Raw genomic sequence first — 24,927 nt, forward strand, 5'->3', positions numbered from 1 at the left:
TGGTCACTAACCACACCACCCGAATATGTGAAAAAATTCTTACCCAACGTGTAAAAGTAAAATTAATACAATTTTCTTAAACATATTTATTGATATAGAGGTAATGTTTTATGTTAAAGATCAAGTATTATTATATAACTAACCGAACTGAAAAACACATGTTTCATCGTATGAGATTTTCAAATATCGTCAGCATGACACAGTTTCATTTTATAATAAATAAAATAAACTTCTACAACTAATACGCTACCTAGTGGGTATAATCAGTACTAAGACGTCATCTGTCTCCTCGGCTGACACACCACTAGTTAGTAACTTCATAATTGGCGTGTATTTCATTAATAACTTCATCCCTGAAACGTATTTCATTAGTTAACCCATCATTAAGTTGATATTAAATAAAAACTCGTAACGTTTTTTAATGTCATGTATTAAAATTGGTTTCATATATTCATTAGAAAAAATTATGAATATTTATTCTACAGTATACGATTGTTGTTTGAAGTTATGCACAAAGCTATAGAATGAGCTATCTGTGCTCTGCCCATCACAGGTATCGAAACCCAGATTCTAGTAATATAAGACCGCAAACATACCACTGTGGTACTGGGGAACTACGATGTGTGAAGTAGGGTTTTTATATAAAGATGTTTTTGCGAATAGATGATACCAGGTACTGGTGGACAGTTATGTGTATATTCGTTGTGTTGTTTCCAATATATAGAATGAAAATGAGAACACTTAAGAGGATATGCTGTGTGTTCCAGAAAAGTGACATACTTGGAGTATGTAACACATTTTCAACTGACTTACGTGTCTGTTCGATGTCATCAGTTACACCAACATCAAATATTCCAAAATCTTCGGTAAGTATAAATGTGTGTGTGGTTTTTCTGTTACTCAAAATTTTCAGATACGTTTGCTTAACTACAAACGTACATATTTTATCTTCTCAGAAAGTTATCTCGGATTAAACACCCTTACACTACGTATTTCAATAAATATACGTATATACAATATTCTTACAGTTCCAGATAATTATATTACAAGTTCTGGAACTTCGCGAGTAAACAATTTTCATTAAGTGATTAAAAGAAACATATTTTACCTCCGAAAATAGTCTCGTCAATTGCTAGAATTCAATGTTTTGAAATTTAAAACATCAGGAAAATTGACGTTTTGTAGATGTTACACATACAAAGGTTTGTCTCTCTCTATCTTCTGTTGTTTGGGTATTTATATACATACTCAGGAGGGTCAGGCGCACGCGACCTCTTTCTCCTTTCTTTTCTTTGTTTATGTAAACTGTTTAATGTGTTAATAAATATAACACAAAGGCCAGAGTAACCCGCTATTTACTCAGGCCTCTATCAGGGCAATGTTCATGTATCATTCACCAATACATTTGGTGCGAATATATTATTTCTTTTTCCAGTTGCATAGTAACTCGCAATTTTATTATGGGGAATTAGCTAAAACATTTACATAAACTATTCAATATTTATCAGCACGTTTCTCGCCAATGTCTAACCCATAGGTGGCCCGTTTTTATTTTATTACTTCAATTACTGTTATTTTTGTTTATTTATTTATTATTTTTATTTTATTTGTTTCTATTTTTATTTTTGAACTGCTTAATACATTTTTCTTATTGATCTGATGTATAGGTTAATCAAGGAGAGGTATTTAGCTTTGTTTGCTTTTTGGTTTTGAATTTTGCGCAAAGCTACACGAGGGCTTTCTGCGCTAACTGTCCCTAATTTAGCAGTGTAAGACTACAGGGAAGGCAGCATGTCATCACCACCCACCGCCAACTCTTGCGCTACTCTTTTACCAACGAATAGTGGAATTGACAGCTACATTATAACGCCCTCACGGCTGGGAGGGCGAGCATGTTTGGTCTGACGGGGATTCGAACCCGCGACCCTCAGATTACGAGTTGGATGACTATCTTCATCATATAAGTAATACCTGTCGAGTTCTCATGGTAGTTCGTTTTTCCTCCAATATTTATCAAAATATTTTATTGTACTATGTAGGAGTCTATCTGCTATTGTTGGTATGTTATGCATAAACTTTGAAAAGGCGGTTCTATGTGCTCTATATACCGTCGTAAGTAGTGTGTTATGTAATGTCTATAATTTGGTTTTCAATTGTTTTTGACTTACATTAATTCATGCTGGAGATGTATCGTCTATTGCAGGTATTATATATGTTTCGTATATTTTTAGGATATTGTCACTGTTTTTGCCAGTTAGATTCCTAGCATAGTTTGTTCTTCGCTAAACTTTAGTTTTTATATTATTTAAATGGTTTGTCCATGTTAGTTTTGAATGATAAGTTACTGTGTATGTGTTTTCTTATAGCAAAGCCACATCGGGCTATCTGCTGAGCTCACCGAGTGGAATCGAACCGCTGATTTTAATGCTGTAAATCCGTAGACATACCGCCATACTAGCGGGGGGCATAAGTTAGTCCTAGAAAGTTTGCGGATATAGCAGTCTGAAGAAGTGTCCCATTGATGTAGATCTGTGGATGTTCTTTTTGGTGTTTTGTTAACTTTGTAAATATTACTAGTTGGGTTTTTGCTGTGTTTGTCTTGATTCTATATTTTTGACTGTATTCACGTATTCTGTTTAATTGTGTTGTATATTTGTGGCTGCTATGCTGGTGTTTGGGTACTTTTCCAGATTGCTACATCATCGGCGAACTGTTCACATACATGATGAAGAGTATAGGGCTTACCACCTCTCCTTGAGGAACGCCGGCTTCTGGAGTGAAGAACTCCGAGGAAGTTTTCTCTACGTTCACTCTGCATTGTCTGTTTTCCAAATGGTTTGAGAGTCAGCAAATAATTCCACGCAAAAGTCCCATTTCATTCATGCGAAACCAGAGACCATTATACCATACAGTGTCCAATGCCTTCTCAATGTCGAGGAACTAAGCGACAGTGCATTATTTTTAATTAAAGCTAGTTATCATTGTTTCTGTTAACCAAACTAAACGATCTGTTGTTTGTCTAAATTTGCCGAATCCGTTTTGTTCCTCAGATAATTTTGATGTTATCTCCAAAAATGTGGAGAGTCTATTACATATTATACGTTCAAGAATTTTGTCTACACAGCTGATCTGGCTGATTGGTCGATAACTGTTTGGTTTGTTGTCTGGCTTACCTTCTTTATGGAACATTAGTATGTTAGCTTCCTTCAAAGTAACTGGGATGTAGTCAGAGTAAAATGATAAATTAAAATTGCTAATAGATGGTCAAATAATTTCGGAATACCTTATATGACGAGGATTGCTTGTATGCTGACATTTCCTGGTGATTTGTTTTTTGTTGTTTTTTTACTGCTTGTTTGAGTTCTGTTTTTGTGACCTTTTTGGTTAGCAGTATATTGTTATATTCGTTTGTGTTATTAATATTATTGTTGTTTATATTGACTGGGAAAAGTGTTTTGTATAGTTCTGTATTATTTGTTAGATGATTGTTTACTGTATTGTAAAAGTAGTTGTTCATGTCTGGTTCGTTATGTGTTTTGTAGTTGATGTTTACACTTCGTTGGCATGTGTTAAGATGTTGTTATGTTCTAGTGTTGGGTATTTTCTTGTTGTTTCTTCCTTGATAAGTCTTTTTAGATGTGACCAAAATTTTCTTGGGTTTGTTTTTTCATTTAGTTGGGAGCAGAAGTTATCCCATTTTTCTTGTTTTAGCTATTTAATTTCTGCTCTGGTTTTATTTCTAATACTATTAATTTGTGTTTTTATTTCTTTATCTCTTGTTGCCATAAACTGTCTTCTTAATTGTCTTTGTTGTTTAATTAGTGTTATTAGTTGTTTGTTTGGTTTCCATGTCTTGTTTATAGTTTTCTGTTGTTGCTTTTAGGAGGCACTCTGTGATCATTTGACTGTACCAACCAATTTCTGATTGGTTGTTGGCGTTATGCTTAATACTGTCTGGTAATATGTCATCTAATTCTTTTTGGTATTTTTGCCAATTTGCTTTTTCGTAGTCGAATTTGTCTTGTTTGAAGGTTATATCTTTGTGGGGGGCGAGATCGAAGACACACCGTATAGGTAGGTGACCACTCTCAACATCGTTTCCAACATTAAATTTCACTAACCTCTGACGTATGTTTAAATAGTTGAGGCAAATGTCTAGGATGTCACTTGCATTTGTGGCACACGTAGTATGCGTTGGCGTACCGTCGTTTATTAGGGCTGTGTTATTTTCATCGGTGAATTGTAGTAGGTGTCTTCTGTTTGTATTGGTGGATTTACACCCAAAGTTGTTATTCAGATTAACTATTACAATTGTACTTTTGTTGTGGGAAAAGATGTTGTGGAGTAGGTTTATATCTATACATATAGTTAGTGAGCAATAAGTTCCTGCTACTGTTACAGTTGAGTGTTAGCTAACAGGATATCAGTAATTATATTTTCATTATTGCTGTTTAGTTTAATTTCTGTTATTGAAAGGTTGTTTTTGTATAGCAACATAATTCATCTGTTTGTATCATGTTTGTTTGTTCTATCTTTTCTGATTGCTGTATAGTTGTATATCTTAGATCTATTGTTACAATAGATCAGGGTTTCACTTAGAATAATAATATCAAGGTTAGTGTGCTGAATTACATCTTCGATCTCGTGTTTCTTGGAAGCGAGTTAACCTTGGATGTTGATACAACTGTGAATTTATGTTTTCAGTCGGTATCCAATGATTGTTGCTATTAAATGCGGTATGTATGGTATTCGTGTGTTGTTGTTTTTTGCAGTACTTATAATAAGATCAATTCAGTTTTTGCTCTGGGTTGGTTTTCTGCTATGAAAACAGTGAAGACAGTTTTGATTGTATTTACTATAAAACTTGTTTCGTCGTTTGTACTTTCTTTTATAGAGTGAGTGTTCTCTTCTACAAGGGTTTGTCAAGGTAAAAGAGTTTCCAATTTAAATCTAGCCCACAGGTGTCTCCAACAGCTGCACTCTCGCTTAGCGCATTGAAACACGGACATTCATTGTTACCACACATTTATTGTTGAATGCAAATACTTGCAGTATTGAGATATGGAGATTCATTGTTATCATATAATTATTGTTGAATTTAATTACTTGCACAATAGTTTCTTACAGTATTGAAACACTGTCATTGATTGCTATCATATGTCTATTGTTGAATGTAAATATACACACAATAAGTCTTATAGTATTGAAACACGGTCATTGATTGTTTTTTCATGTCTATTCTTGTATGTAAATACTCGCACAATAGATTCTTATAGTATTAATAAGCGGATATTCATTGTTATCACATGTCTATTGTTGAATGTAAGCACTTACGCAATAGTTTCTTACAGAGATTTGACATAGACAACGCATAACTAACCATGATGTTTACTGACGAAGGAATAATCACAAATACAAACGTTAACTTGATGGAAATTTATAATATTTAACAATAATTGTTATTGGTACATGATTTCAATGATAAATTATTACCATAATATTCACATTTATTGGAATAGTTTCTTACACAAACATAAACGCTAACAAAACGGATATTTGTAAAATACCCAAGAGACCCACAGATTAGCTCTTTATACTTGACGTATCACAGTCTTCCTTCAACGTAGATTCTTGTTGAATAGTGGATGTATGTGTATTAGGAATTTGCGAAAAGCCACAGGAGATATGTTACAATTTTTATACATACACGTTGTGTATTAGCAGCGTTAAGAAACTAAGCTTACCTTTGCACTTTTTCTGGACGAATTTCTAAATAGCGTCTCTGTAGGGATTTTTTTTAACCTATCATTTCCGTTTTTCCTTTCAGCCTCGAATGTTATTAGCATTGGCTTCGAAATATCCGAAAACAGAAGAAGAGCAGAGAGCCATCAATGTGACTCTTGCTTATTTGTCACTAAATACGTCTTTCCGAGATGAAATTGGCTTTCAAAAAGACGATATGATAAAGCATTGCAGCTATATGGGAGAATCCTGTTTGGAGTGAGTACAAAACCTTTACTGAAATCACTTTCTTTAACTAGTCCGTAAATATACATTGTTAGTGTAAAATCTGATCTTGTGGTGAAACAATTGTTCGATATTTGCATGATAATTGCTGTAATTTCGCTTGCACAAATTATTTTAATTGATAAAACTAAATACATTTTCATTACTTCCGTGCATTGTTTATTTTGTTTCTTATGAAGCGAATTTAGTTTAAGTGATAGATATCAGACTCTGACTGTTATATAATACTCTGCCCTTAAACAAAGTTAGGCTAGAGGTAACGTAACTTTGATTAATCACTTAGAAAGAGTGTGAATAGATTACTTTGATGAAGAGAGACGTCGTTCTTCGATACAAAGACAACACCATCAAACAAATTCCTGAGATAGATAGATCCTATGATGCCTACAATATTCCATGGTCCTGTGGCAAAACGGGTATCACTTCCAGATTTGTAAGATTATAAAAGCGAGGAGCCAAGCTCATCCTAACAAAGCCGTCTCCTCCAAGGACTTTTATTCCTCAATGATAATAGACATAGAGGAGGAAACCACATCTTAATGTGCGCCAGCCTTTTTCGCCAGTATATTGTGTGTGAGTATGCCAAAACTGAAAGTGAATGCCTTCATTACATTCAACTCAATAAAAAAGCGTTTGTGTGGAAGAATATGTCTATCTCAGGTAGGCTGTTAATTGCAATGGTGATTCAAACGTTCATAATATGGGGAGATTGATTATATTGCCTTTATCATTCACAGGCGTTCCACGAATGCATGCATGAGAAGACTCAAGATGTGATGACCTATGTCAGGCAATATGGCAATCCATAATATAAAGAGCTTCAAGTTGAGCTTTATCAAAATCAAAAGCCAACAGAGGGGCATGACATCACTACCAGAGTGTTTAAGCTCAAAATTGATGAGTTATGAAAGTGGTCACTTCTAAAGTGTCTTTGGAAGGACAAGTAGCAACTTGCACACCACCAGTAAATTGTAGAAACATGGCCTTTCTCATGCCCGCATGTTGAGGGATAAGATTTCATGTAATTGATATTGACATGTTTATCAGTGCTGAGCTTCCTAATCCTGAGAAAGACTCTAGTCTGTTTGATTGGTATGCAAGCAAATGGTCCATACCCCATACGGGAAGCTCAAAACCACAAGTGAACCAAGAAGTATCCCAGGAACCTCTTGTAAAATCTCATACAGGGTATGTTAACTATCTTCTGTATTGTCGCGGGAAACCTGAAGCTGATGGTTTTCAATCAACACTCAAGCCTGGAACTAACTCTAAAATGAAGGTTGACAAATAACGAATCACCCCCTATTACCCTTTTCTGTGCACGATCTACGAGGCCCACATCAGTGTTGAATTATGCAGCCGTGTGAAATCCATCAAATAAGCTTGCAACTAAATATGCCAACGAGGAATCTAAAGTGGTTGTTTTTGTGGATGAAGTTTATTTGGGAAATTCTTGGCTTTCCCATCCACGAGTGTTTCCCCCAGTGGCTCATTTGGCACTTCCTCTATAAAATCTACTTCACCGATGGAAATGCTCAATAATACACATTGGCTCCCAAAAATACAATCCTTATGGCATTTTTGAGGATTGTGCCAAAGTAACCCATTTACTTTCCACCTGCTATATCATGAAGTTCCCTCCTACTACACCTGGACTGTACAAAACAAATGGAAACGACGTGCTGGTGAATGAGGTCTTACGTAGAATCCACACAGTTGATCCGGACAACCAGAAGTGCTACCACCGTCCAGAGACAACCAGCATGCCCTTATTTAAGATATTCCACATGAAATTTCCTATGATGTTTTGGAACTTGTCTTTATTGAGAAAAATGCGCCAAAACTGATATATGGACAGAGAAAAGCCCATACGAAAATAGTGGAAGATGCACCTTGTAGCATTGGGAATACATTTTTTTTCTCAACCTTCCCCTGGCTAAGATTCGTCAGAGAGAAAACATTGCTCTAGATTGACATCACCAGGGATTGCAACCACTCTGCTTACTGAAGGAAAAACTGTCCATCCCACGTTTAAGCTACAATTGGATCTATCCTGACAAAAGTGTCATGTTTTTTGCAATATTTGAAAGGAGCCTGTACTTGCACAATTTCTGTTTAATTGTGAATTAATTTTGTGAGATGAATGCACCAAATCCTGCGGAAGAAAATTTGAGGCTGTCAACATAGCTTTGTAGGACCTTCGAGGAAATATCGGGCTTATGGGTGGTATAACTTCTTTCATGGTTGGTGACTTCAGACAGATCTAACCTGTTGTACCTTGAGGAATTTAATGCTCGCATCAACTTACCATTCTTTTGAAGACATTTTTTTCAAACTGAAGCTAGCTACAAACATTCTAGTTTATATCTTCAGATATCAAGAGGCAGAAAACTTTGCTGCATCTCTTCCTGACATTGGAAATAGAAATCTTGCTGAAGGCTCCATGTCTAAAGGCATCTTTTCAAATATAGAAGAGGAACTGGAGCAAATGTATTTTTCAAATATACAACAAAATATCAAAGACATTATTTGGCTACGGAAGACGACTATTTTGGCTCCCAAAAATTATGCCATTGACAGGATAAATTTCAGATTGTCCCAGAAAGTACCTAGAGAGAGAATAAGTCCTACAAATCCATTGATTCAGTGTTGTACCCTGATTAAGTTATTCACTGTCCAGTTGAATTCTTGAATTTCCTGCAATCCCAGGTGTTCAACCATATTAAATGGTACTCAAAACTGGGACACCTTTCAGGCTTTTGATAATCTTGAACTCACCTAGGTTATGCAATTACACAAGGTTAATTTTGAGAGAATTACTTTTTAATATCATCAAAGCTACACTCATTACACGTAATTTCAAAAATGAAAATGTTTTTTTGCCTCGGGGCCTCCGGTGGAATGACAGTAAGTTTTTGGAGTTACAACGGTAGGCACAGCAGATAGTGTATTGTGGCTTTTCTTTAACAAACACATAAACTTTCTGTCTCGGATACCTATCATCCAAGCTGACATTCAGCTTTGTAATGTCCACTAACAAGGCTCAATGGCAACTTTTAAAGGTGGTTGGACTAAATTTGACAATTCAAAGCTTTTCTCATGGGCAGCTTTATGTTGAATTCTTCCGTGTAGACAACGAAGAGCATTTGCATTACTATGCACCAAAAGAGAAGATCAGGAACATTGTTTATAAATAGGCTCTTTGGTGTAGTTATTCCATGTTTAGTAGTAATATTTCTTTTTGTATATGTTGTATTTTGAATTTCGCACAAAGCTACTCGAGGGCTATCTGCGCTAGCCGTCTCTAATTTAGCAGTGTAAGACTAGAGGAAAGGCAGCCAGTCATCACCACCCACCGCCAACTCTTGGGCTACTCTTTTACCAACGAATAGTGGGATTCACCGTAACATTACGGCCCCCACGGCTGAAAGGGCAAGCATGTTTGGCGCGACGGGGATGCGAACCCGCGACCCTCACAATACGAGTCGCACGCCTTAACACGCTTGGCCATGCCGGACCCTTTGTATATGTTATGATACGTTTTAGGGAAATAAAAGTTTTGAAATAAGCATGTTTTTGCACTAATTTCTTTTCGTTTGTTTTTTTTTGTCACACGAGTAATGTCAGGTACATCTTCTAATAATATATCATTTCATGTCAATTTTTTAATCCATTTAAGAAACTTCACAAAATTCTGGACTTTTCTCTACGGAAACTGTTTTACTTTCAATGCTCACCGGCGAGGAGATACACGAGACTTGAAGGTTGAATCTGCTGGAATGCTCTCAGGTAGGTAAAGATAAATTGTAGTCATCCAAAGAATTACAGATTTTGATATCTTCTTCGATTTTTCAAAACAATTTTATAAATTATCTATTAAACGAATTGCTTGCAGGTTCGTGAATTTGTTGATTACAGGGTCCCATATTAACCTCACACAGAAATGTAAACAAAAACATCTCTATTGTAGTTAGTATCATTAATTACTGCTGGGATACCCTATAAATTTTACATAGGAACTGAATGATTTCGCTAAACTGTTTTGGATCAGTTCTTATAAACATAAAATTACTCATTGTTTATATGTATGTTAAAGATTTGTTTTCTTTTTCACCAGAAGCCTCTTATACTGACGGAGTGTATTTAATAACTATGGGGTTTTGAGTTATTTTTTTACTTCAATCAGGTTAAGTTGAAATTTCGGTTACTATATAGTGAAGTAAAAACGGCCTCAAAGCCCCACAAATATTAAATAATTCAATTCGATGTTGGACTGTATAGAAACAGGTTGATAACTTAAAGATTAGCACCTAACAACTATGTTCAACTCCGTTATCGAAATTTTCCATTTAATAAAATTAAAAGCCGATATCTACAAATGTTTTTAATTATAAAAGTCCTGTAGGTTTATTTCACATATCTAACAGAATCATTCACGTTTTGTATCAATCACTAGTTTTGTAGATGCCAGCATTTCGAAGAATATTCCAGCTTAAATCAACTTTGAAAAAAATGAAGCTTAAGAATTGGTTGTATAGGAAAAGCATCATAATAAAAAACCAATAATTATTTAAATAGCGTCATTCTCTACTTGCCAAATTATAAAAAAATACAACAACCTTTCAACTCTGCCTTGGTATGTCACTCTTCAGGAGAGTTTATCAAGTTTTCTGGGGTATAACACATCAGTCTGTAAGTTCTATTTATAACACATCAGTTCTATTTATATCAGTCGTTTATGATGCAATAATTTAGAACGCTTTAGTTAACAGAAGGTGAGATTTGGTTGATAGGCAGGTGTAGAGAAACATCACTGTAAGACTGGAAATAAGTTACATCAAACTGGTTATTGTTCTGTTACTATAACAAATGAGGACCCTAGTTTAAGATCACCCGAGTTCTGAAGGTATGTCTTTAGAGTTGAACATAGTTGACGCACATTTTCTGCAAATACTGATTTAGTTGTTCTAACAAAGCTAACAGAAATCTGGTGTTGTAAGTGAATATTAGGCCTACTATATTTTTAACATAATATAATTCATCTAGTCCTTTAGGGAATTTAAATAATTACAAGTATATACGTATAAAGCATACTTTGCAAGCTTGGAATAGGCGTTCGCAGCAGGTTGAAAGGTAAAACCTTTATTATTAGTTACAGATCTATGATGGTAACTGTATTACCGAAACTAGTCGTCTGTAACCAAGAATCAAGGTTCTACCTTTCAATGTGCCATGAAACTTCGGGTTTTCTTTTTGTGTTTTTACTCTTAATCTAAATAACTGATTTATTGTTGAACAAAAATAATATTTTCACAAAGTATTTTTTTCAGGGCTTCAAATAGGTATTAACTACCAAAGATCCGAGTACGTTTATTTAGACAGCACCTCGATAGGCGTAAGAGTCGTGGTTCATTCCTCTGACATCGTACCCAACGTAGAAAACGACGGTGTGGACATAGAACCCGAAACAATTACATCTATTGCCTTGAAACAAGTAAATGAATTTGATTTCATCATAAAATAGGATTATTTAAGTTTAATGATTTAGAAATCAGAAGAAATTCTACTTCTCTTGAGTATTTAAGTGTGGACAGCATTCAACTTAACCGTACACATGGATTAATTTAATTGCACATGTGGTTGAACTTAACCGTACATGTAACTATACAGTAACACAACTCAATTCATTTATTAAGGTTATTGAATGTTTCACTTTCATTTAGAAAAACTATAATTCAGTAAATAGGCTAACCCCTTCCTATGGCTATACCTGAAACTCACGAGGAGTAATAATCGTGTTAAGAGAAAGAGATTTGGATAGATAGCTCACCAAAATTACAATGACACCCTTTAACTTACATATACAATACAATTAATTTTCAGTGATGACAAGAAAACCCACTTGTAGAGAAAAATATATGTGTAAAAACGGCCGGTTTGGGTTGAGAAATGTTTATGTAGAGGAGCGAACAACGTTTCGACCTTCTTCGGTCATCGTCAGGTTCACATCTTTGTGAACATTGTTCGCTCCTCTACATAAAAATTTTGTCAACCCAAACCAGCCGTTTTTACAAAAATATTTTTCAACACAATTAGTTTCAACAATATAACTATAAACTAATCTCTTGTGCACTCTCAACAGCTATATACAATATTTTTGTTTGTTTGAACTTGTTACTAAAAATCATTTTCATTTTGATGTTTAATTTTTCGATATATTTATAAATCTATATTCTTGCATTCGTAAAATTTAAATCAATGAGTGTAAGGCTTTTGCCTTATGTTTAACCTGTTTTATTTTTTCAACTATTATTTTGTGTATTTATATTCTATATACTTATTTCCTGATTGGTATATTCCTATTAAAGTCAGTCTAGTAAATTCGTTGGGTGTTGATTTCCTAGATATATAAATTTACAACATGTATGTACATGGCTCGACTTTTAAAAACGGAAATCCGTGAAACTTTTTCACACTTGACATTAACGTAAAATTCCTTTATATTGAAACGAATTAATTCATCTTAAATAACTTCTTACATTTAAACCAAATCTGAACGTTTCGGTTTTACACCTTAACCAAATCGTTCGAATTTCTGTGATAGGAATTCTGATATTTTTTTATTCGTTTGCACGTCAACTTAAAATATTTACTCTAATTTGGGACCGAAAGTGATCTAGGGTCTAACGATCGACACTCTCCGATACCTTCGAACGAGTTATGCCCTCTTAGCAAAATCCACATTATAAACTTGACGGTCAATCTCGTCATTCACGTCAAGAAGTCAGACAAAGCCTTCGTGAAGACGGCTACTGGTAATTGGCTAAACCTGAACCCTAGAGTTGTGTCTGATGTGGCCGTTTTGCTCACGTCCGCAAAGATGCTGTTCAGGTTGAAAATTTCCAGTTCCTTCCTTTTATGACCAGTATTTTGAACTTGTGTTTAATATTTCACCACAATATTGCTATTAAAATACTGCTATATATTGCTATATAAAAATTTGCTTTCAGTTGGCTTTAAGAGTCAAAGATACACATCTCTGTTATATTTTTGGCTTGCATAAGAGGATTCATATTTTCGCGTACAGTATTAATGCTGTGGTCTGCTTTAAGCTATTAGTAACTAGTTGGTTATATGCCCATAAAAACCACAGGTTTCTATAAATAACGATAAGACAGATGTTGATGGTCAAGTTGTGTGTAACCTGGTAGAGAAAACTAAAGTACACGAGTGAAGCAGACAAAACAAAATATTTATTGTTGCTAATGTATAGATAATTGACAAATAAATTTGGCTGAATGGAAAAAGAAAGTACGATAAAGTTAACTAAATAAATAATAATTAAAATTTAACGATGGCAAAAACATCACTTTCAGAAAATAAACTTACCTCTCTCATATTCAAAGACTAGTTGTCAAAAACTTAACCTGAATACATCCAAACTCTCCAAAAAGAAGGTACACAAACAATGAAACACATTAATCTCCCATCAAACAGAGATGAAGTACCAAAGATGTCAATGTTGACCATCGGAAAGACATTGAAGAAACATGGAATTCTGTTCAAATGTCCTTCTAATAAAGCTGCAGGACCTGCAAACACTTTTAATATATGGATTGCAGATTTAGTTGTTCTCATAACTAAAACTGGAACTAATGTAGAGAAACAAGTTTAATCTATGAATAACTAAAGTTTGAATTATAAGAATCTAAACTTACGGAGTTAATAGCGCGTTAACCTTTATCACATGAAGATCTACCACCCTGCCTTATCTTTGAAGATTAAAACTGAACTTAAGTTTAACACGCACGCCTGTGATCTCAAATATAAGCTTCAATCTTTAGAGAATAAAACATAGAGAACATTACAATTCCCTAATAGCACATGACGTTGTAATACAGTATTATAACAATTTATACTGACCATATTCAATCCCTACAGGTATAACAAACCTTGAGCAAGGACCAAAGGTCATACCAAACTGTAAAATAGTGGGGAAAAAACAGAACATTGTTAGTAATCAAAGTGAATAGAATGAATATTTTGATATGGTTTCTTAACGCACCAGATGTACTAAACACTAGAAACACTTATACAGGGGCTAACTTGATAATAAAAAAATGATCAAAATCACAATAAAGTTAAATAAAAATGGATATATAAATAATCAAGACATCAACAGGTTGTTGTTGAGTAAGTTTTTCACGTTCCAAATAGTTTACGATGTCATTTGTCATAAAACGAAACAATAACAGCATTCTTATAGTTAAAGGGCATAAACCATCACTGAAATGCACTTACTTTAAAACTATTTAAATCACATCAAGAAAAAATCAGCACTTAAGCCTTTCTTTCAAAGAACTAACACAAGTACAATATTTTGTAGATATTAAATAAAACTAACTAGCGCTGAAGTCAATACCACGAACAGACCTAGCTGAACATGCACAGTTACGACATAAAGTGTTCGTACCCCTGCGTCCCGAGTGATTTTTTGCTCATAACTTAAAAAGTATCATGAGTATGCTAACAGAAGTATTATGTATTATAAATATTATACTAACACACATATAAATAAATTTTATGTAAATTAAACGGCAAATAAACTGTTTATAAACAAATAATCAAAAATAGGAGGAGCAGAAAGTGTTCGTAGAGTTCAGAACGTGTGAAAAAACTGATATTCCCGTAAAAATGTTGTTTAGTTTGGCGAATAAACTACATTATACCATTCCAGAACTAGACAGTTGGTTCATAATTATTGGAATTTAGCCAGCAGAAAATGTACTTCCGGCAATTTAGCGCCGTCTCCGTCATTATGTGCTTGGTCATCATGGCGAACAGGAAACAACTGTCCAGTGATTTAAAAAACCGAAGTATTGTAAAAAGACAAGTCTTGTGTGTCTCTTTCCGGTACTGCTACACAATTTAATGTGCCGAAATCTACTGTTAAAATCATAATTGCCAAGTTTAAGCTTACAGGATCAACTGCTAACCTCCCTCGTTCCGAACGCCCCACCAAAATTCCAGAGAGAACCAAGAGGAAGGTTCTCAGAGAAGTTAGTAGGAACCCTTGTTTAACAAGTAATGGCATACAGAAACTGATAAGGGAAACTGGGGTTGAAGTAAGCATCTCTACAATTATGAACATGCTACGCTTTTCTGGGTTCAAAACATGCCGTCCTCGTAGAACACTCCATATTTAAAGCCTCTTCATTTAGAAGCACGATTGAAGTATTCAAGGGAAGCATGTAGATAAACCCTTTACCTATTGGAAGAGTATTCTTTGGTCGGACAAGACTAAAATCGAGCTTTTCGGCCACAGTGGTGTTCGCAATATTTTCCGTAAGAAGGGGGAACGAAATTTTCCAAAGAACATCGTCCCTGCAGTTAAACACAGAGGTGGCTCGATCATGTTATGGAGTTCCTTCATCTCTTCTGGTGTAGGCAGCCTTTACCGCGTCAACAGAATCATGAAAAAAGAAGAGTACGTTGATATATTAGGCACTTATGCCAAGAATGATGCTCGGAATTTGCGGCTTGGGCGTCGTTGGATCTTCCAGCACGACAATGACCCTAAGCACACATCGAAATATGTGCAATCCTGGTTGCAGAGGAACCATATAAGCGTTCTGGAGTGGCCATCGCAGTCACCCGATCTCAACCCAATTGAAAACGTTTGGCATGAGTTGAAGGCCAGGGTTCAGCAGCGTCATCCGAAAAACTTGCAAGAGTTGGAGGCCTTCTGTAAAGAAGAATGGAAGAAAATACCAGTCAAGTACTGTCACACGATCATGGAGGACTATGAGGAGAGATTGTGCCAAGTAATTTATTTGAAATGCTACACAACTGACCATTAAAGTAGATGCACGAAAACTTTCTGCTCCTCCTATGTTTGGTTATTTGTTTATAACAGTTTATTTGTCGTTCAATTTACATAAAAATTTATGTATACGTGTGTTAGTATAATATGTATAATATACTATACTTTCATTACCCTAATCGTGATACTTTTTAAGTTATGAGGAAAAAACTATTCACGACGCAGCGGTACGAATACTTTCTGTCGTAACTGTAAGTAGGTGTAGTGTGCGATAACCTACTTAAACCAAACAGAAGCTCGTATGCCATGTAGTGGCAAATAATCTACCTCAAATTTAACAAACCCAAGTTAACAGAACAGACTAGCATAGACAACTAATACACACAAACCTATCCTACGCTAAGCCTAGCAGAGTATCACCAAATTATTACAAAAAATAACAGCATTATAACAAAATAATCACAGAAATGACATAATACCCATTCCAAAACCAGGGAACGCAAGCCAAGTACACAGTGGAACAAAACTACATGTGACGTAAACTGTTACTTTGGCATATAACGGCCTCTTTGTTTGCAAAAGTGAACTATATAAAAGTGGTAAATAAAATAAATAGCATTAAATGGTTAATCTGTGTCTAACTCGATCGTATCTGATTTTTACTTTGAACAAATTACTGGAATTATAAGAACAAACTATTTACGGTGGTTTCAAGAGCTTCGTAATAAAAAAGAGTAGCGCACTCTTACTTTTAGCTACTTTTAATGATATACACGTTTACTTCTATCACCATTTTACAGTTTAGAAACACAATACTTTACCTTACATTTATTATTTTATTCATTTTTCTCAGCCAACGTCTTTCGCTTCCACTAATTACTAGTATAAAATACAAACGCGATTCGTATAAACTTACATACATTCATGTTTACGTGATAAGTTTATGCACTCTTTTTATTTAGAAACATTAACCTCCCCTCTGTTTTCGGTATTTCACGTATTTTATCTTATTTATTTATTTATATAAAAGACTCTTATTTGGTTTTTTTAACTTCGTAGTAGTTTTCCTTCGTGATGACTGTTGTATGTTTCTTTCCTTCAAAAATAAATTATAGTTACCATTACAGAACAAAGACGGAAAACTTTTCACCCAAAAATGTGCAGCTAAACATATGTTTAAAACGCATTCAGTTATGATGCAGTAATAGCATAACGTTTATTATAACTAGTTTCTTCAACTCATCTTCTTTAGTCAGAGCAAAGTAAGAAAAATCAGTGGCCTGACTAGTGGCTGTGCTGGAAGTGTTACAAACACTGACAGCTCGAGTTTGGTTAGGGCTGTTCCAATGTCAACTAACGATTCACTCTCGTGAGCTGATTGTATCATCTGACACTGAGACTTACCGTACCTCCACAGGTTTTGTGTATTTATATTCTATATACTTATTTCCTGATTGGTATATCTGGTGGTCAAGCTCGATTTAAAGCCAGCTTGAGTAGAAATACAGAATACAAAGTTTTGTCAGTACTTGATATTTTTAACCCAGAGGTGACCAAGGCTCGGGAAAAACTACCCATAATTTAAAAGTTCTAACCAGAGGAAGCAAGCAGTTAATGGTACTCTTCATCTATGGGACTACTGTTAACCGAATGTCTGGATTGACTCTCATAATTATAACTCCCCCACAGCAAACAGTACAGAGCGTATTCATCAGTATATCGTAGCTGAAATCTTGGGTGTTATGATACCTAGCTGAGTTACACTAACCAGGAGGCGAAGACTAAACACATCTATGATACACGAAACAGAGATGCTAAGAGTGTTTATCGTCAGGGCTATGATACTAGATACGGAGGTGATCAGAATGTCTATCGTAAGGACTATGATACCAGATACGGAAGTGATAAGAATGTCTATCGTTAGGACTATGATACCAGATACGGAAATGAGAAGAATGTCTATCGTTAGGACTATGATACCAGATACGGAAATGATAAGAATGTCTATCGTTAGGACTATGATACCAGATACGGAAATGATAAGAATGTGTGTCGTTAGGACAATGATACCAGATACGGAAATGATAAGAATGTCTATCGTTAGGACTATTATACCAGATACAAAGATGATAAGAGTGTCTATCGTTAGGACTATGATACCACATACAAGGATGATAAGAATGTCTATCGTTAGGACTATAATACCAGATACGGAAATGATAAGAATGTTTATCGTTGGGACTGATACGGGATACGGAAATGATAAGAATGTTTATCGTTGGGACTGATACCAGATAAAAAGATGACGAGAATGTGTATCGTTAGGACTATGATACCAGATACAAAGATGGTAAAAATGTGCATCGTTAGGACTATGATTCCAGACACAAAGATGATAAGAATGTGTATCGTTAGGACTATAATACCAGATACGGAAATGATAAGAATGTCTATCGTTAGGACTATGATACCAGATACGGAAATGATAAGAATGTCTATCGTTAGGACTATGATACCAGATACGGAAATGATAAGAATGTCTATCGTTAGGACTATAATACCAGATACGGAAATGATAAGAATGTCTATCGCTTTGACTATGATACCAGATACGGAAATGATAAGAATGTTTATCGTTGGGACTATGATACCAGATACAAAGATGATAAGAATGTGTATCGTTAGGACTATGATACCAGATACGGAAATGATAAGAATGTCTATCGTTAGGACTATAATACCAGATACGGAAATGATAAGAATGTCTATCGCTTTGACTATGATACCAGATACAAAGATGATAAGAATGTGTATCGTTAGGACTATGATACCAGATACGGAAATGATAAGAATGTCTATCGTTAGGACTATAATACCAGATACGGAAATGATAAGAATGTCCATCGCTTTGTCTATGATACCAGATACGGAAATGATAAGAATGTTTATCGTTGGGACTATGATACCAGATACAAAGATGATAAGAATGTTTATCGTTAGGATTATGATACCAGCTACGGAAATGATAAGAATGTGTATCGTTGGGACAATGATACCAGATACAGAAATGATAAGAATGTCTAACGTTAGGACTATAATACCAGATACGGAAATGATAAGAATGTGTATCGTTGGGACAATGATACCAGATACAGAAATGATAAGAATGTCTAACGTTAGGACTATAATACCAGATACGGAAATGATAAGAATGTCTATCTTTAGGATTATCATACCAGATACGGAAATGATAAGAATGACTATCGTTAGGACTATAATACCAGATACGGAAATGATAAGAATGTTTATCGTTGGGACTATGATATCAGATACAAAGATGATAAAAATGTGCATCGTTAGGACTATGATACCAGATACGGAAATGATAAGAATGTTTATCGTTGGGACTATGATATCAGATACAAAGATGATAAAAATGTGCATCGTTAGGACTATGATACCAGATACGGAAATGATAAGAATGTGTATCGTTAGGACTATAATACCAGATACGGAAATGATAAGAACGTTTATCGTTGGGACTGATACCAGATACAAAGATGACGAGAATGTCTATCGTTAGGACTATGATATCAGATACAAAGATGATAAGAATGTGTATCGTTAGGACTATAATACCAGATACGGAAATGATAAGAATGCCTAACGTTAGGACTATGTTACCAGATACGGAAATGATAAGAATGTCTATCGTTAGGACTATAATACCAGATACGGAAATGATAAGAATGTCTATCGTTAGGACTATGATACCAGATACGGAAATGATAAGAATGTGTGTCGTTAGGACAATGTTACCAGATACGGAAATGATAAGAATGTGTGTCGTTAGGACAATGATACCAGATACGGAAATGATAAGAATGTCTATCGTTAGGACTATTATACCAGATACGGAAATGATAAGAATGTGTGTCGTTAGGACAATGACACCAGATACGGAAATGATAAGAATGTGTGTCGTTAGGACAATGATACCAGATACGGAAATGATAAGAATGTCTATCGTTAGGACTATTATACCAGATACAAAGATGATAAGAGTGTCTATCGTTAGGACTATGATACCACATACAAGGATGATAAGAATGTCTATCGTTAGGACTATAATACCAGATACGGAAATGATAAGAACGTTTATCGTTGGGACTATGATACCAGATACAAAGATGACGAGAATGTCTATCGTTAGGACTATGATATCAGATACAAAGATGTTAAGAATGTGTATCGTTAGCACTATGATTCCAGATACAGATTTGACAATACTGTTTAACGTTAGGTTTTTATTATTGGTGAGTTTATTTTTTACAGGTGGCTACTAGACGCTTGCCAGAGCCTTACTCTGACCGGTGTGGAGAGAATATAAATTCAAACAGAAGAACTTACAACAGAGAGGTCAGTATTTGAAACGTTTGTAAGTGTTTCAACATAATATTTTTAGTAATTGAATGATAACCTTGGTTAAAGAACGCTTTTAAAACTTGTTATTTTTTCTAAAATGTAATGAAGCCAATAGTTTCGCTACGTAAGTAATTATTTTTCATAATTGGAAAAGGAAAGTTAATGTAATTTATTTTAACATATAACGAAACGTTTGTAAACCTCATTTTGATTTGTTGTATACAAAAAGAAAATATATACTTCCGTAAAATTTTGTACCTGGTAAGACAAACCTACCCTAGTGGCACAGTTTGCATACTTAGAACGCCAGAAACCGAGTTTCAATACCCTTGATGGTTACAGCATAGATCAGGTAGATCACTGTGTTGGGCCGTGGAACGTATAGTTTGTGGTTCAAATGTAAATTGTACTCCACTGAAAACAGTTCAAGTGCTACAAATCTGAAGCATTTTTAGAAAACATTATTACAAGTTAGCATTTATATGAAATAACTCGATTTATTTAAACATCAAAGTTTTTGCATTTCTTCCTATCACATGCTTTATATCATCTTAAAATAATTTCAATGCCCTCACTGTTTTTTTGAAACTCCAATAAATTGTGAAATGATAAAGTAACAGTTTTGTGTCCTTAATTGTTTGTTTGTTTTGAATTTTGTACAAAGCTACACGATGGCTGTCTGCACTAGTCGTTACTAATTTAACAGTAATAGACCAGAGGGAATAAAGCTAGTCATCACCATCCACCACAAATTCTTTTACCAACGAATAGTGGGACCAAGCGTCACATTATAACGCTTCAACAGTTGAAAATACGAGAATGTTTGGCGGGACGAAGATTCGAACCCACGACCCACAGATTGCGAGTCAAGCGCCCTAACCACCTTGGCATGCTGGTCAGCTGTGACCCTAAGAACTGCTAAACTGAGGAGACACGTAGCTCTTATTAGTTAATCCAAATTAACTATACTTTCAATGTACTGAAATAAGCAACACACGCTGTCTGATTAAAACAGTAAACAACGTTATATATTAATAAATATTTCAGTCAAGACTTTCATCATATAACTGATTTGTGAGTCATTAATATTGCTAGCAATACATTTATTAATTTGTATTTCATTATAGATCTTAAAATGTTTCTATTAATTAATATGTTGCTTAAGACGTTTATAGTGCACCCGGTTATTTGCGAGTCAATAATGACGTCAACAATACTTTAGGTGATTAGCGAACCAATAAAGACGTCAACAATGCTTTAGATTATTAAAGTTTCACTAAAAATGTTAACAATGCTTTAGATTATTAAAGTTTCACTAAAGGCGTTAACAATGCTTTAGATAGTTACAGTTTTACTAAAGATGCCAACAATGCTCTAGATCAGGGGTGGGTAACTCTATGGCCACTGCCCACATGTGACCAGTAGATAGCACAACTGTGGCCAGATCGAGTTTAGGAATCAACTTTTTCCATCGTTTATTCTTTATCGCAAATTTGGTAATCAGCAACTGCACTGCCTTGCGCTATCACTAATGTCGTACGCTTCATCATTGCAATGGATTCCACCCACTTTGTAACGTCAGTCTGGTTTAGATGTTTGTTATCGAGTGTGCGTTGTTTTGCTTGCGCTTACAAACATATTTTTATTGTGCAGCTTTCAAGTGTTTAAATATATTTTGTTTTTAATCCCGTAATATGAATAAGTGATTATTCGAAAACAAAATAATCCAGTTGATGGTGAACACTCAGAAAATAAAGACAATTTAATTTATTTTGGCATTACTGCTGACAAGACAATGGCGCACGACTGGAAAAACGAGAATTTAATGAAAGTTGGGAGTTGAAACTCTGTTGGAGAATTATGATTCAAAAATAAAAGATGATATTCTTCAAAACATAAATAATTTGCTATTAAGTCGAAGAACAATTGTCCGCAGAACACCAGAGTTAGCGAAAGACATAGAAAATCAGTTGCTTGAACAACTGTTTGTATTTTACTTTATCATTAGATGAGTCAACAGATGTTAGTGACACCACACAGTGAATATTTTGTGTTCGATAACTAACTTTAGATCTTCAAGTAAGGGAAGAAATTTTTGGCCTTTGTGGATTACGAAATCGAACATGTGGAAAAAACATCTTTGAAATTTTTTTTTAAATGTCAAAAAAATTCAATCTGGATTTTAAGAAACCGGTTTCTGTCACAACAGATGGTGTTCCCGCCATGACTGGGATAAAATTAGGATTCGTTTCACTTTTAAAGCAGCATTTAATTGAAAATAATGTGAAGTCCACGTTGCCATCTTTCCATTTTGGATCAGGAAAATTTATGTGCTCAGATTTCTAAAAGTGACGAACTGAAAAATTTGAAGGACCTTGCTGTAGAAATTATGAATTATATTAGAAGTGGAAGCTCTCTCATCCATCGACAGTTTGTTGAGTCTCTGAAGAAAAGCAGTGACTGTACTTTTGATGATTTTACTGATTTTGCGAATGTAAGATGGTTAAGTAGAGGAAAAGTCTTGGAACGATTCACTTCCTTATTTCCTCAAATAAAAGATTATCTTGTTGAAAAAGGTAAGATTGAAAATATTCCTGAAATTAAAACTTTGTCATGGCAATGTTATTTGCACTTTCTGTGCGACATGATGGCTCACTTGAATAATTTGAATACGAAGCTTCAGGGAAGAGATAAAATAATAAGCGAGTAATCACAGTCTAATCATTAATTTCAATTAAAGCTAAACATACTTGCGGAACAATTACAAAAGAATGATTTCAAACATTTTGCAAAGTTAAACAGTTTTCGAAAAAATAATAAGGACTATAATTTCTCTGATGCTAAAGATTATCACTGTGTAAACTGGATCAAAAATCTATCTCCGAAATTTGAATCACCTTTCTCCGAATTTAAAAATTTGAAATTGATATTTGAATTTTTGTATGATCTATTTCAATTTGATTTAGGAAATGGTAGAAAATTTCAGTAAGGAAATTATATATTTTTTGTCTTTGGATAAGTGTGGATTTGAAGATGAGATTCTTATCCTGCAAAGTGTAGAACACATAAAAGGTAAACAAAAATATTCTATCAGAGCGATGTGGCTCACTATTCTGATAAATGAGAGTCTTTCAGATTTAAAGATAGTAATTTCAAAATTATTTTCAATGTTTGGATCCACATGGGTTTGTGAGACAACATTTTATACGCTAGATTTTTCAAGTCTAGATACAGATCTCGGCTTACTAACATAAATTTAGAGGCAAAGCTAAGATGCTCATTGAACTTAGGTATTAAGCCAAATTTTACGAAACTTGTTGATGAAAACCCCTCAATTCTCGCATTGAAGGTTAGTTGAAATACTATTATTTTGATTAAACTGACATTTTTTTTTTTTTAATAATGTGACCAACGTTGTTTTCATTAGCCACAGTTGTGGCCACTGTGAAAAATAAGTTACCTACCCCTGTTTTAGATGCTTAAAGTCTTACTAAAAACGTCATCAATGCTTTAGATTATTAAAGTTTCACTAAAGACGTCAACAATACTGTAGATGATTAAAGTTTCACTAAATGCGTCAACAATACTGTAGATGATTAAAGTTTCACTAAAGACGTCAACAATACTGTAGATGATTAGTTTCACTAAAGACGTTAACAATGCTTTAGATTATTAAAGTTTCACTAAAGACGTCAACAATATTGTAGATGATTAAAGTTTCATTAAAGACGTTAACAATGGTTTAGATGATTAAAGTTTCACTAAAGACGTCAACAATGCTATAGATGATTAAAGTTTCGCTTGATAATTACCATTAAAATCCCTGAGACTGATTTTTTTCGTTATTGTGTTATTAAAAACACTGACTGTATATTTATTTGTTTCTGTGACACACAAATAAAACTCGTGAAGAAATTAAGAGAATGATAACAAATGTTATGTGCACGTTGATCAGTCTCATAGAAAAAACAAATTTTGGTTAAATCAAGAAACAGGCCTGTGTTATGTTTGACGAACTGCAATGTCCGTCTACATTTCTAGATAAAAATGCTCAATATCGCAGTATCTGGTATTTGTTATACAACGTACTGTAATATAATTACCCATCGAATCATGTTGTTTATGTAAACTGCTCATAGGTTTTGGACACTTACTCAAATTCATGGCTACCTTTATTTAAGTGGATAAATTCTACACTAATAACAAATTAATTACATTAAAATGTGGTACTGTAAGACTGTGTTTCATTTTGCAGTTTCTAGAGACATTTTTAATTGTGGTCTACAAATCTTCAAGATTTTAACAGTTTTCAAAATCCAAGAAAAGCTTAGCACTTGTTATATTTAACTAATTAATCCATACACGTTCTTATTTTTAAGATGAAATAAAATACATTTATTTGCTGGGAATGTTTGAAAAACATAAAATAAAACAGTTTTCTAATCAAGAACTACCGAATTAGCTCTACTAGATCAAGATTAACGGTTCTACAATAATGTTTCCTGTTTCTCCACAGCTGTGTCTCCAAGACTGCATGCAACAGTTAAACATGGCGAACTGTGGATGTGGTGACCCGACAGTCGCTCTGCCTGACGAAATTCCACCCTGTTTGCTGAACGTCACTTCATACAGTAAGATCGTGTTAGGAAGAA

At 34.4% G+C, this 24,927-nt stretch overlaps 1 protein-coding gene across 1 annotated transcript in view; it reads left to right on the forward strand.

Annotated features, from left to right (window-relative positions):
• Positions 1-24,927, forward strand: part of LOC143227051 (epithelial sodium channel subunit gamma-like) — a 40,237-nt gene that overhangs the window by 6,528 nt on the left and 8,782 nt on the right. Inside the window, exons 2-7 of the mRNA XM_076458597.1 lie at positions 725-866; positions 5,828-6,000; positions 9,707-9,816; positions 11,358-11,521; positions 20,186-20,269; positions 24,792-24,906. Coding sequence (XP_076314712.1) covers positions 725-866; positions 5,828-6,000; positions 9,707-9,816; positions 11,358-11,521; positions 20,186-20,269; positions 24,792-24,906 — 788 coding nt within the window. The remainder of the gene's footprint in view (positions 1-724; positions 867-5,827; positions 6,001-9,706; positions 9,817-11,357; positions 11,522-20,185; positions 20,270-24,791; positions 24,907-24,927) is intronic.

This window comes from Tachypleus tridentatus, chromosome 9 (genome assembly GCF_004210375.1).
Source record: "Tachypleus tridentatus isolate NWPU-2018 chromosome 9, ASM421037v1, whole genome shotgun sequence".
NCBI lineage: Eukaryota > Metazoa > Arthropoda > Merostomata > Xiphosura > Limulidae > Tachypleus > Tachypleus tridentatus.